Here is a 13,926-nt window from a genome sequence, read left to right on the forward strand (position 1 = left end):
GGCTCCTCCGCCCATGGGACTTTCCAGGCAAGAGTACTGGAGTGGGGTGCCATTGCCTTCTCTGGAAGATAGGCCCTGCTGGGCTCTTAATGTTCTAGAGGCCTTGGGGCTGGAAAGGACACCTGCCCTCAACAAATGCCCTGGGTAAATTATCAGAAAAGATTTCACAACAAGGCTGGTTTTCAAGAAGCCAACGTCAAGAGGTAAACTGTGCTCACACAAATAAAAAGAGCATGGTAAGATTCCGCCCCTCAGTTATCAACACAGAAACGCAACTGAAAACCACAATGAGGATTCACCTCACATCTGTCAGAAGGGCCATCACTAAAAAGATCTGCAGAGAACAAATGCTGCAGAGGGCCTGGGGGAACGGAGAATCCACCTCCACTCTTCGTGGGGTGTAAACACGTGCAGCCTTTATGAGAACAGCATGTAGGTTCCTTAAGAAAACCTACAGGAGCCAGTAATCCCAGCCCTGGGCTTAGATACAAGAAATTGCCATGCAAAATGACACGTGCACCCTGTCTTCAGGGCAGCACTCTTTACAAGAGCCAAGACACTGAATCCACCAACAGGTCCAGCAACGGAAAAATGAAGTCTAAGTGCAACCTCTGCACCAGAGAGTACGCTTAGTCATATAAATGAGGAAAACGCCATTAGCAGAAGCAAGAATCAACTGAGGGATGAGTACACGTACATATGTCCATGTGAGCTGATGTAACCCAGAGCAGGACAAGCATCCTGTCTTTTACAGGGGAAATGAATAAATCCATGCAAGAGCACTAACTTACACAGAAAGACAGCATTAGAAAACAGACTTATGGTTATTAATAAAAACCTAGGTGGAGGGATAAACTAGGAGGTTAAGATTCACACATACACATACTATGTATCAAATAGATGATCAAAGACGACCTACTGCAGAGCACAGGGAACTGTACTGAACACAATACAACCTACATGGGAAAAGAACCCCATAGAGAACAGACACAGGTCTGCTGCTGCTGCCGCTGCTGCTAAGGCGCTTCAGTCGTGTCCGACTCCGTGCAACCCCATAGACGGCAGGCCACCAGGCTCTACCATCCCTGGGATTCTCCAGGCAAGAACACTGGAGTGAGTTGCCACTGCCTTCTCCAATGCATGAAAGTGAAAAGTGAAAGCTAAGTCACTCAGTCGCGTCCGACTCTTAGCGACCCCATGGACTGCAGCCCACCAGGCTCCTCCATCCATGGGATTCTCCAGGCAAGAGTACTAGACACAGGTCTATCTATGATTACTAAATGAAGGTCCTGTACCACCTAAAACCAACACTGCATTGGAAATCAACCCTACTCTAACAGAATATAAAAATGAAGATACTGCCACCTGGTAACAACAACTTCAAAACCCGTGCAGATGGGCTCTTAGTGACACAGGCCTGAGGGGCTTGCCCAGTCCCCATCTCTCAGAGAGAGAGATGCTTCATCCAAATTATTTCACCTGATTAATGACTGTCACTTATAACTTTATTGCTACTTCTGTCTCGGGTATTCCTTTGGAAAAGGTGCATGGATTTATTACATATTCTAATGTACTATTGATGATAAGATAAAGTCAAGCATGTATCTGCTGATACTTTTTAAGTTGACCTGTCTTTATACTTAGAAATGTCTGTTAATAGTAGGCTTCCCTGATGGCTCAGATGGTGAAGAATCTGCCTGCAAAGCAGGAGATCCACGTTGGATCCCTGGGTCGGGAAGATCCCCTGGAGAAGCAAATGGCAAGCCACTCAGTATTCTTGCCTTTAGAATTCCATGGACAGAGGAACCTGGCAGGCTACGGTCCATGGGCTTGCAAACAGTCAGACACCACTGAGTTACTTTTACCTCAAGGGGCTGTTAGTTAAAAAAAATACCACCTGCCCTCCACAAATGTCCTGGGGGTAGTCACCGAAATAGAATTCACACAGGGCAAACCTTCAAGACGCCAACCACAAGAGGTAAGGGCCACTCACACTGTTTTAAAAAAAAATCACAAGAAAAGATTTCAACATCATTTAAAATTTTTGAGAAACACACATCAAAATTACAATAAGGCATCACCTCACACGGGTCAGAATGGCCATTGGCAAAAAGCCTGCCAAGAAGAGCTGCTGCAGAAGGTGTGGAGGAAACAGAACCCATCTACGAGGAAGCTGGGAACCTACACTGGGAAGCACCAAAGGGCGGACAGTGTGCAGGTCCTTAAACAGTTACAAACAGGATGAAATGCGAGGATCCCTTAACGCTGCATGCGATAATTAACTTGGAATAGATGAAAGATCTAAATGTAAGGATCCGATAAGAAGTCTTGAGAACAATACAGGCAGCACACACTTTGAAATTTATGGCAGCAAGTTCTTTATGGATCCACAACTCAGAATCATGAAAATAAAACAAAAATCAACATACAGGACCTAATTACCCTTCAAAGAGTTTGCACGGAAGGAAACCATAAAAAAGACAACCATCAAACTGGGAAAAAAAATATTTGCAAAAGGATATTACCCCCAAAGAATTTGTCTCCAGCACATACAAACAGTTGATGCAACTCAGTAACAACAAAAACAATATGCAAAGACAAATGGACCAAAGATCTAAAGGGACATTTCTGCCAAGAAGGCACACAGATGGCCATAAAGGTGGGGAAAAGACGGTCAGCATCACTGATTATTCGAGAAATGCAAGTCAAAAGTCCAATGAGGTATCACTTTACACCTGTCAGAACGGCTATCACAAAAAATTTGCAAAAGAGGGTGTGGATTAGGGAAACCCTTCTACACTGCTGGTGGGAAGGTAAATCAGTGCCTGTACTGCGGGGACCGCAGGGAAGGTCTTTAGAAAGCTGAGCACCGAAGTCCTTTGTGATCCAGCTTTCCCAGGCTGGGGCGAGATCCAGACCAAGGCACCTGGGCCCCAGTGATCATGGCAGCACTATGTACGACAGCCAAGTAAGGGAAGCAACCTAAGTGCCGACGGACAGACGAACAGACACACGAGATGGGGTACAGATACAGAATGCAATGTACTCAGCCCCAAGTAAGAGATGAAATATTGCCACGCCCAGCCACGAGAAAGGAAGTAGAGCTGATCACACTAAGTGAAGTCACAGAGACAGGGAAAGTCATACACCGTGTACACTCCTGGTTACATCAAAACTCAGACACAAGTGACTTCTTCACAAAACAGAAGCAGCCTCACAGACTTACAAAAGCAACCTATGGCTGCTAAAAGGAAAAGGTGCTGGCCAGGAAGAAGTTAGGTTGAGATCATTTTATAAATACTAGTGTGTTTATGTTAGTCAGCAAAAACCGACTGATCAGTACAAGTAACCCTACTCAACAGTCTGTAATAACAGACATGGGAAGAGACCCAGAATAACACGTACATAACTATGTACAAGTGAATCAAGTTACTGTACACCTTAAAAAACAAGCCATACAACATTGTAGATCACCTATATACCCCCATTCAGAACAAACATTAACGTGAAAAAAGGAAAAAAAAGAGAAACGCAGGCTCTGCCCCCTCAGGCCTTGGTGACCCGGGCTGGGGTCACACCCCTGGAGCCCGAGCACTTGGGTCACCAGGCTGGACCGTCCTGGGCTGAGGGAGCGGGACGACATGACGACATGCTGGCCCACAAGCCCTCCCCAGTGGACACTCTGCACGAGCTGCAGTCTCAGATGCGGGGGGCGGTCCCTCCTGCAGAGTCCAGGCCTCCTGCCTCCACAGGAAGGGGCGGCCTCAGGGCTGCAGGAGCTCTGGACAGTCCCCTGGGCTCCATGGCTCTGCTGGTGGGATTCCCACCTCCAGCCTCCTTCCTGAGGGCCCCCCCAACCCACGGATGACAGCACCCTCCCCAGACTGCTGTTGCAGGAATGGGGAGGTGTTCAGGGGACAAAGGGTAAGGGAGAGAAGTCAGGAGACACAGCCCTGGGTGTTTCCTCTGACATATTCACTCTAAGGGACGACCAGGAACAGGACTTTCCCTAAGGTCAGCTTCCTGAGAAACCAGCGCTGGGCGTGGAGAAATGCTGTCGCCTTGTGACCGCTGTTTGTAACAACACCTTGAAAATAGGCACTGCTGGGGTCTCCATGTTCAAGAATCATCGAGGCTGGAAATGAGACCTGTGTTCAATATATTTCCTGGAGAAAATCATCAGAAAAGATCACAACAGGGCTGACTTCCAATAAGCCAATGCTGCTGCTGCTGATACGTCGCTTCAGTCGTGTCCGACTCTGTGCAACGCCATAGACGGCAGCCCACCAGGCTCCCCGTCCCTGGGATTCTCCAGGCAAGAACACTGGAGTGGGTTGCCATTTCCTTCTCCTGGAGAAGGAGAAGGAAGCCAATGATACTCACCAAATAAAAAGAGCATGGTAAGATACTCCACATCTGCAAATGGAAACTACAGTGAGGTGCCATTCACACCTTTCAGGACTGCCGGCACCAAAGAGATCTACAGAGAATAAGTGCTGCAGAGGGCCTGGGGGATGGGGGTCTGTCTACACTCTCGGTGGGGTGTAAGCGGGTGCAGCCACCGTGGAAAGCATTCTGGACGTTTCTGAAGAAATGAAAAACAGAGTTCCCGTGCGATAGGGCAATCCCACAACTAGGCGTTATTTGGGGAAAAGATATTAATTCACACAGAGACACATGCCTGATTTTCATTGCAGCAACCTAAATGTCCATCTACAGAAGAATGGATAAAGATGTGGTACATATATGCAATGGAATATAGTCAGCCATAAGCTGCAATGAAATAATGTGATCTGCAGACAAGTGGATGGACCTAGAGATTGTATTACAGAGTGAGGTCAGAAAGAGAAAAACAAATACAGTATTGCTTATACAAGGAATCTAGAAAAATGATACAGATGAACTTATTTGCAAGGCAGAAATAGGACAAGGTGTGGTGAACAAACTTATGATTACGGTGAGGGAGGGGGAGATGAACTGGGAGACTGGGATTGACACATATACGATACTGATACCATGTTTAAAGTAACTATTGAGAACCTACTGTATAACACAGAGAACTCTACTCAGTGCTCTTGGTGACCTGAATGAGAAGGAAACCCCAAAGAGAGGGGGTCCGTGTATACATACTATAACTGATTCACTTTGCACAGCAGAAGCACAACACTGTAGAACAACTGTGTGCCAATAAAAAGTCTAAAAAACTCAAGACACAGATTAATATTAACACAAACATTTCAAAAGATCAAACCGCAAGTAAAACACTTGCCATGAAGCCCATTCTTTCCACATAATCTCTTTATTTTTTAATCGACTTGGAGCCTTCACTGAGCTGCATTGTTCCTGGAATTTATTGGGCGTGACATATTCGGGCAGGCTTCTTTACAATTCCGTGTAAGAGCTGTTTCGCCTGCAGTCGGAATTACCTCATCGTTGCACATGCCAAAGAGGTCAGCCCTGAGTCAGGGGAGATGCTGTGTCCCCACTAAAGCCACAGCCCTCAGAGGCTGCTGGTCAGGGGCCTTCCCAGGCCACGGTCACTGATGCCAAATGGCACCCCAAACCCAACAGGCAAAGAGATGCACCACTAAACACGCAGCACCAACAAACCAAAACTGTCTCAACACTGATCTGCTCTTAAAAAAAAAAAAAAGATCCCCCACAAGTACCACTCGCCATCAAACACAACTTGTTCTTGCAAGGATAATTCCTCAGTGTGCAAAGCTTTTTTCAAAAAAAAATTAAATGGAAAATTAAGAACATATTCTTTCCATGATGCCAGGCAGCACATTCACCTGTTTTAAGTGCTCCTGGAACACAAGCAGAAGAGGTTTCAGACCAGAGAGAACTCAGAGAACCGAGCGGGACGAGCGCAGCACGTACCACTTGCAGGATGCTGGACACGCTCTCCCAGTCGGCTTCCACAATGTTGCTGCCACCGTCCACCATGCCCTGGTAGCCCTGAGGAGGAAAGGACAGCGTTAAGGCCAGGTTCAACTGAGTTGACACATTAACCGATCCATGAGTGATGTAAAACAGAAACGCCAGTGACAATGGAGCCGAGTCTCTAGGGGCCTGGAGCTCAGGAGACAGCGTGACCTGAGTTACAGGGGTGATGCTAATGCCCTTCCCAGGTGCAGAACTGTGAGACGGCCCCTCAAATGCCCTTCCCAGGTGCAGAACTGTGAGACGGCCCCTCAAATGTCATCTCCAGTAACGAGAATGCTGCCCAGACTAATCCAGGCTGCTGCAGAGACAGGGCATTCTGCCTGCTGTCCGCTGGCTCCCGAGACATTGAAAAGGGACGGAATGACCCCAACACCACTGGTGATTCCACACACACTTGCTGAGAACAGTGGTGTCGACCACACGGAGTACAGGAACACATCCGCTCGGTAACCTGGGAGGGCCTCCAGCCACCGGATAACCCGCAACTCTCCAGGCACGGGAACAGGGTCTGAAGGCACAGCTAATGCCACCCACCCCCATCCGCCTCACCTTGGGGCTGGTGCCAGCTCACGACCCCGAGGGAGGCCGCAAGCAGGTCTGGACAGCCATGAACGTTTGGCCGGAAGACCAGAGACAGTGACTTTTCAACTCTAAATGCAGCCCATTTTCCCCACAGAATATATAAGATCAACCACGACGGAAATGTTCACGTGCACCTCTGTCTACGTGACTCACTTTCCAGGGCATTTTACCCCTGAAAAGGAAAAGGTATTGGCTGTTTAGAAAAGTTTATAATAATTATTGTTGTGGATTTCTATCCCCTGGAGAAAGAACGGCAACCCACTCCAGTATCTGTGCTTGGAGAATTCCATGGACAGAGGAGCCTGTGGGCCACAGTCCATGGGGTCGCAAAGAGTCGGACACGACTGAGCGACTAACACTTTCATTTCATCATAGACAGTATAATTACACACATTATATATAGCACATTATACATCAATACTGTACATAAATACACATACACCTGCACGTATGTGTCTAGTCTAGGGTTACACACACGACGATGCTCCCTCGGCCTCAGGACAGGCTGGGTCAGGGGTACCCACAGCCCTGCCTTCACGCTGAAGAAGTGGCATTTCCTCCAGACACATCTCGGGCCAACTCCAAGGATCACTTTTATCTTTTTGTCCCCATCTCCCTTCTTTCTTTCTGGAAACCACAGAGGGTGTACATTTTTAGCCTGCTCCATTGAAAGCCCTGAGCCCAGGGCAGCTGTCACCCTGGAAGGCGAGGGTGATAAGCCTGAGAGTGATGTGATCCAGGCCTTCTCAAGGAGAGGGAGTGCTTATCAGAGGTGCTATTTCAGTTGTGTCCTGGTATGTCAGCTACCTGAGGCAGGCGCTGTCCTGCAGGGCACCCTGCTGCTCCAGGAGCAGATGAAAAACCAGGCCCTCTCCCCTTCTAAGGGACTCCAGGGAGCTTGTTTCCACAGCATATGAAAAACAGAGGACAGACAGGCAGCTAGCAGATGGTGGATAGATTACAGACGGCAGGTGACAGGCGAGCTAGGTAGGAGGTGATAGATGGGAAAGGTCGGTAAAAGGCTATGGTTTGGTTTTTCCAGTAGTCATGTATGGATGTGAGAGCTGGACCACAAAGAAGGCTGAGCGCTGAAGAACTGATGCTTTCTAACTGTGGTGCTGGAGAAGACTCTTGAGAGTCCCCTGGACTGCAAGGAGATCTAACCAGTCAATCCTAAAGGAAATCAGTCCTGAATATTCATTGGAAGGACTGATGCTAAAGCTGAAGCTCCAACACTTTGGTAATGTGCTGCTGAAAACTACCCTGTTGGGAGTTGATGATTTCTGAGAATTTAAATACAGATTTAATTTTTTAAAAAATCTGCAAATCCTTCTGCTCCTAGAGTAAGAACATGGAAAACCGTTCTACAGACCATAACACTTATTCTGAGACGTAAAATGTTCTCCAGAAAGAGTCTGGTTATTTTGTGCAGCCTAGATACACACAAGAAAGAAAGTGACTAAGGAATAGGGGATGAGCTTGCAAGTGTTGCTCTCCAACCCTCTCACTGCGCCCATGGGCTGGGCCATAGGAAGTGACTCACCCTGTTAACTGCAAACTTGTTAGGCCCGTGGAACATCTGAAGAAGAACTACCTACTGCGGTTTTAAATTGTCTTTTGCTAACATGGAAGATGTTACTGAGACAGGAGGACTAGTTTTACACAGATGTTACTCTAATTTATCAGTTCTGATGAGCTTTTTCAAGTCTCCTTACAACGTTGAATACTTATTCCAACGTAGCCAGAGCCCAAAATATTTTCTACAATTCTCTTTTGGAATCTGCCTTTCCGAGCCAGTTCTATGACTCACACAAGAAAAACAAACTGTAAAACCTTTGAAGCTCGCTTAGTTTTGGATCAAAAGTAACACCATCTCGTTGGTGCTGGTCATAAGATGACCCAGGAGACCCTCAGCTGTCTGATCCAGTCCCACACCAATCACGTCCGAGGCTCTGAAGCCACCTTAACTCACTGTCAGATCAGTTTGAACAAAACAGGCACAGTCTGCAGGAGATGGTCCTACACATAGGAGTATTTTTAAGCATCTGTTAAATCTGTTCTAATAGTGTAAGAGCTGGTCACCTGGGTGGTTTTCTCTTAAAAGAAATCTCATGAGTGCTGTTTAAAGACCCGGAGCGAAATTCCAGTCTTGGGCTACGACAAAGTTGGCTTTTAAAAAAGTTATTTTTTGGTCATGCCTGTATGCTTGCCAGATTTTGGTTCTCTGACCAGGGCTTGAACCTGTGCCCCCTGCAGTGGAAGGGCAGAGTCCTAACCACTGGACTGCTAAGGAAGTCCCTAAAAGTGTATTTTTAATTGATCTTATTTTCTTGGAGGTATAATTTCTTTGGTGTGGGGATGGTATCACTTGTGTTTGCATAAGCCCAGACTCAAATTTTAGATATTTACTATCTAGAGTCTTTTGTGTATTGATTGCACCTTAATAAAACTTAAAAAAAAAAGAAAAGCTATTTGCAATAAGTATACAAATTGAAGACAAAGATGAAGGTGAAGGAAAGTTACTGGTATTTTAACTCTACCTGGTGGCAACTTGGCCTTCATTTTTCTGACTACTCTTAAAGAGAAGATGTCTAATAGTCCCTTCTATTTGTCAGTCACTCAGTTCAGTTGCTCAGTCATGTCCGACTCTTTGCGACCCCATGAATCACAGCACGCCAGGTCTCCCTGTCCATCACCAACTCCCAGAGTTCACCCAAACTCATGTCCATAGAGTCGGTGATGCCTTCCCACCATCCTCTGTCCTCCCCTTCTCCTCCTGCCCCCAATCCCTCCCAGCATCAGAGTCTTTTCCAGTGAGTCAACTCTTCGCATGAAGTGGCCAAAGTACTGGAGTTTCAGCTTTAGCATCATTCCTTCCAAAGAAATCCCAGGGCTGATCGCCTTCAGAATGGACTGGTTGGATGTTCTTGCAGTCCAAGGGACTCTCAAGAGTCTTGTTAACACCACAGTTCAAAAGCATCAATTCTGCAGCACTCAGCTTTCTTCACAGTCCAACTCTCACATCCATACATGACCACAGGAAAAACCATAGCCTTGACTAGACGGACCCTTTGTTGGCAAACTAATATCTCTGCTTTTCAATATGCTATCTAGGTTGGTCATAACTTTCCTCCCAAGGAGTAAGCGTCTTTTAATTTCATGGCTGCAGTCACCATCTGCAGTGATTTTGGAGCCCAAAAAAATAAAGTCTGACACTGTTTCCACTGTTTCCCCATCTATTTCCCATGAAGTGATGTAGTCCACTGAATTAGCTGATTTCTTTTATACATAAGATTTGAGACCAATTCTGCACTGAAGCCAGGTAAGATGCTCTGTTCCGTTCGGGCTAGGCTGCTTCTTTTCTAAAAGAAAAGTGTTGCGTGGGTCCTCATGTCTTCTCAACTTGGCAGTGCTTTTCCTAAATCCTAGATTCTTTGGAGAGCAACACAGTTTGAATGGCAAGCCTTTCAAGGACCAGAGGAAACAACTGCTAAAAAGCTTACTGGGCTTCAAAGTATTTCCTAGATACTGTAACCACCTACATTCAGAGGCTTCTCCAGGGATCCCGAGCAAACACCCATGTTTGTTTCCCACAGAATGAAGCTTTCCCAAGTCAGTTCGTCGTTAATAAAGCTTTTCGTGTATAGCATTTGAGAGCCAGCACAGAGGTCGGCTCTGAACTGCTCAAGAGCCAGCAAGTCCATGGTGCTGGACCAGCTGTGGGTGCCAAAGAGGCGGGAGGGGACAGCTCTCCACGTGGACGGCTTTAGAGGTACAGGAACGACGGTTCTATTCATCCACAGGAGAGTCAGTGCCGAACCTGAGACCACACACTCCCCACACCCAGGCCCGGGGCCTGAGAGGCCCCACCAGGTCCTAAAGGCACGGACACTCCAGTCCAGAGGACCAGCCATCACCCCTGCTTGCTGACTTCATGGCTTCAGGGAAAACGCCCTTGGCTTTGTCCTCGGTGAGATGTGATCAACTCCAAAATTCTCAGCAGCTTGGAACGCGACAGTCACGGCACAGCCCTGCACTTTGTGCTTTTGAAACCCGATAATAAACCAACGTGATTTATTGAGCCCTCTGGCTCAATATTAGATTTCTAAGCCAAAGCTCGTAATACACAGTTCCTGGTAAACCAAAAGTCATGGCAGGATGAAGCCAGCCCTCTTATCTCAGTGACTTCCATGCTTAATTAGTGATATCAGTGGGTGGGGCGGAAGCAGCGGGAGACATGATCATTTTTGCAACTTGAGCACTAAAATGAGAGCTAGCCCTCGGTGGTCCGAGGCCGCGGGAGCGATGCCAAAAGCGCTCAAGCCAGGTCACACACGAAGGATTCTGCTCGAGCCTGGCAGGGAGCAGCATGTGGTTACAGAGGTGCCCCTCGTGGCTCAGACGGTGAAGAATCTGCCTGCCGGTGCAGGACACTCGAGTTCGATCCCTAGGTCGGGAAGGTCCCCTGGAGGAGGGCATGGCTACCCACTCAGTACTCTTGCCTGGAGAATCCCATGGACAGAGGAGCCTGGTGGGCTACGGTCCATGGGGTCACAAAGAGTCGGAGACGACCGAGCGACTAACCCTTTCACGCTCAGGGCTGTGATGGGTCACGACTCCAGGTGGGCACCAGTCAGCCTCCTGCCGAAAAGGTGGGTTTCCAGCTGCATTCCCCAGGTCACCGGCCAGCTGGACCAACTGGCACGGGGCACGTTGGCCGAAGGGCCAGGCGGCACTGCCTCCCTCTCAGCCACCCGAAGAAGCTTCTGCCTCCCTCCCAGCACCACTGTGGCTGTTTTTAGTTAGTGGTTAAGGAGTCCTGTCTTTAAGGAAGTTAAAATGCAGAAACCGGAAGTGTAAAAACCTCAAGGAGACGAGACAATGGGACTCTGGTCACCTCCTTGGCCTTCAGGGAACTGTTGAGGGGGCAGGCAGAGGCAGAGACCACGGATGAGAGAAAAGGACAGGCGTGTCCCCAAAGCTGAGCTTCTAACCTGCTCTCTGTGCGGGCGGCGGCGTCACCATCCGCCGTGCCCACATGGCCCGGGACCACGGGACACCATCACAGCCACCTGTGTCCCCCTCCCTCCAGCTTCGAATCCCCTTCGGGGTGAGCCCCCCGCTCAGAGCTCAGCCTGGGCTTCTGGGCAGGTCGGCCCGCTCTGTCCCCCTGGGAAAGTGAGCTTTGTTGCTGTTTGGTCACAACATGACAATTCTCACTTGAAAAACTGTGAAAGTGGACAGTTTCTCATATCCAAGAAGAAAATAAAGTGTCAAAGGGAGGCAAGGAAGGGAGACAAGGCTCCTCTAAAGCTTGTTCATGCTCCTACAACATCTGGCTGGGAAGCTCAGGCCCCAGGTGAGTGCAGTTCAGACTCCAAGCTGGTCTGAGGGGCCTCGAGCTCTGGTGAGACAGTCATTCACTGGACCTCCTCTGACGGCCGGCAAGACGAGAACATTAATTCCTGGTCTTGCTCCGATGTCACTGTTCTTTTCTAGTCCAAAATCCTGACTCACCTAATGCACTTAGAATGTATTGTCTGTAATAATAAGATTAGCCACTTTAAGTGAAGCTCCACTTTCAGCTTGTCTTCAATATGTGGAGGATGATGGGTGAACCCTGATATTCACAAATGCTGGGCTTGAGCAGGGCAAGCCGCTAAGAGTTCCTTTAAAGAGGAAGACTCTTGCGTTAGTCATAGTTAAAGAGCTATAACCAGAATGGTGACTTTTTTTAATCTTCGGTAAAGTGTTAGTCCCTCAGTCATGTCTGACTCCTTGTGACCTTGTATATAGCCTTCTAGGCTCCTCTGTCCATCTCCTCTGGGACTCTCCAGGCAAGAATACACAAGGGGATAGGCATTCCCTTCTTCAGGGGATCTTCCCGACCCAGGGATCAAACCCAGGTTTCCTGAATTGCAGGCTGATTCTTTACCATCTGAGCCACCGGGAAATCTTTGGGAAAAGTGAAAGTCACTCAGTCGAGTCTGACTCTTTGCAACACCATGGACTATACAGTCCGTGGAATTCTCCAGGCCAGAATACTGCAATGGGTTCCCTTCTCCAGGGGATATTCCCAACCCAGGGATCGAACCTAGGTCTCCCACATTGCAGGTGGATTCTTTACCAGCTGAGCCACAAGGGAAGCCCAAGAATACTGGAATGGGTAGCCTATCCCTTCTCCAGCAGGTCTTCCTGACCCAGGAATCGAACCAGGGTCTCCTGCATTGCAGGTGAATTCTTTACCAACTGAGCTATCAGGGAAGCCATCTTCGAGAAAACGAGCATCTCGTTTTGAGCTTGTATATTAAATGAAACATAACTAGACCACTTCCACAGCCAAAACCAGAGCAGCAGGCAACATACGGACTCTCCCTGCTCCACTTCTTATCCACCTAGACCTGGGATGGTCCACCCTGAGCACCTCACTGCCTCCAAGAAGCTGAAGGCACCTGTATGTTTCTAAGGAAAAGTCCTATCTTAAGAAGGAAAACACGCAAACAAATCTACAGCGGGCTAGGTGGAGAGAATGAGTTAATCCACACCCCGCCCCATCCCTCCCAGAAAGCGCTCAAGGGCTGGCATGCACCACACGTAGACACGTCTCAGACTTATAGCAAGCTCGGTGGCAGCCAGACAGAACATGTCCATGCCAGACCCTCAGCAGAAATACCAGTGTTTTCTGGTCAATACACTTCCCACATGCTTTCTGCCCAAGAAAAAGCCAAAGCACCTTCATTTCAATAATTGATGTGGACCTGTTTAACTGTTTTGATGTTGGCAACCACCAAAGTTCCAGCTAAACTTAGAAACTCAACTAGGGATGGAAAAATATGTTGGATAAGTTACCAAATGATGCTTTAAACAACAAACTCATTCTCTAAATTTGAGCCCCATTGGGTACAGGACAGTGGTCCCCAACCAGGGCACAACTGCTGACTTCTGGAGACATTTCTGGCTATCACTGCTGTGGACTGGGGGTGGTCCTGGCTTCCAGGGGGCTAAGGCAGGGATGCTCTAACCACCATACACAGCCCAGCCATGCTCCCCACACCTGGATCCTGCAGGTGCCCACAGTACTACAGCCAGGAAGGAAGCCATGTCTGTCGGGACATGACCCAGACAGTGGATGTCCACAGTCCTGAGACGGTCCATGAGGTGAGTCACCCGAGCCCCCGATTCTGCACCGGCCACAACCTGCAGAGTCAGTGGCACCTGGAACATGATGACCCCTGCCTGGTTTGTGCAGAAAGTCCTTCCAAGCGCAGAAGGTGATGGATGAGGAAACAGGCCCAGAAGGTGAGCATGTGGATCTCCCGTCACTTGGCTACAGACATAGGCCCTCAACCGCTCCCCCTAGCCTGCAGGTCAGAGATGTGTGGGACTCAGAGGCTG

The 13,926-nt window shown here is 48.3% G+C and overlaps 1 protein-coding gene across 4 annotated transcripts in view; it reads right to left on the reverse strand.

Moving 5' to 3' along the window:
• The window catches only part of PFKP (phosphofructokinase, platelet), a 53,066-nt gene that overhangs the window by 26,603 nt on the left and 12,537 nt on the right, over positions 1 to 13,926 (reverse strand). For all 4 annotated transcript variants that reach the window (XM_061436526.1, XM_061436524.1, XM_061436528.1 and 1 more), the window contains exon 3: positions 5,884 to 5,961. In XM_061436526.1, the coding sequence (XP_061292510.1) occupies positions 5,884 to 5,961 (78 nt within the window). The remainder of the gene's footprint in view (positions 1 to 5,883; positions 5,962 to 13,926) is intronic.

Source organism: Bos javanicus, chromosome 13 (assembly GCF_032452875.1).
Source record: "Bos javanicus breed banteng chromosome 13, ARS-OSU_banteng_1.0, whole genome shotgun sequence".
Lineage (NCBI taxonomy): Eukaryota > Metazoa > Chordata > Mammalia > Artiodactyla > Bovidae > Bos > Bos javanicus.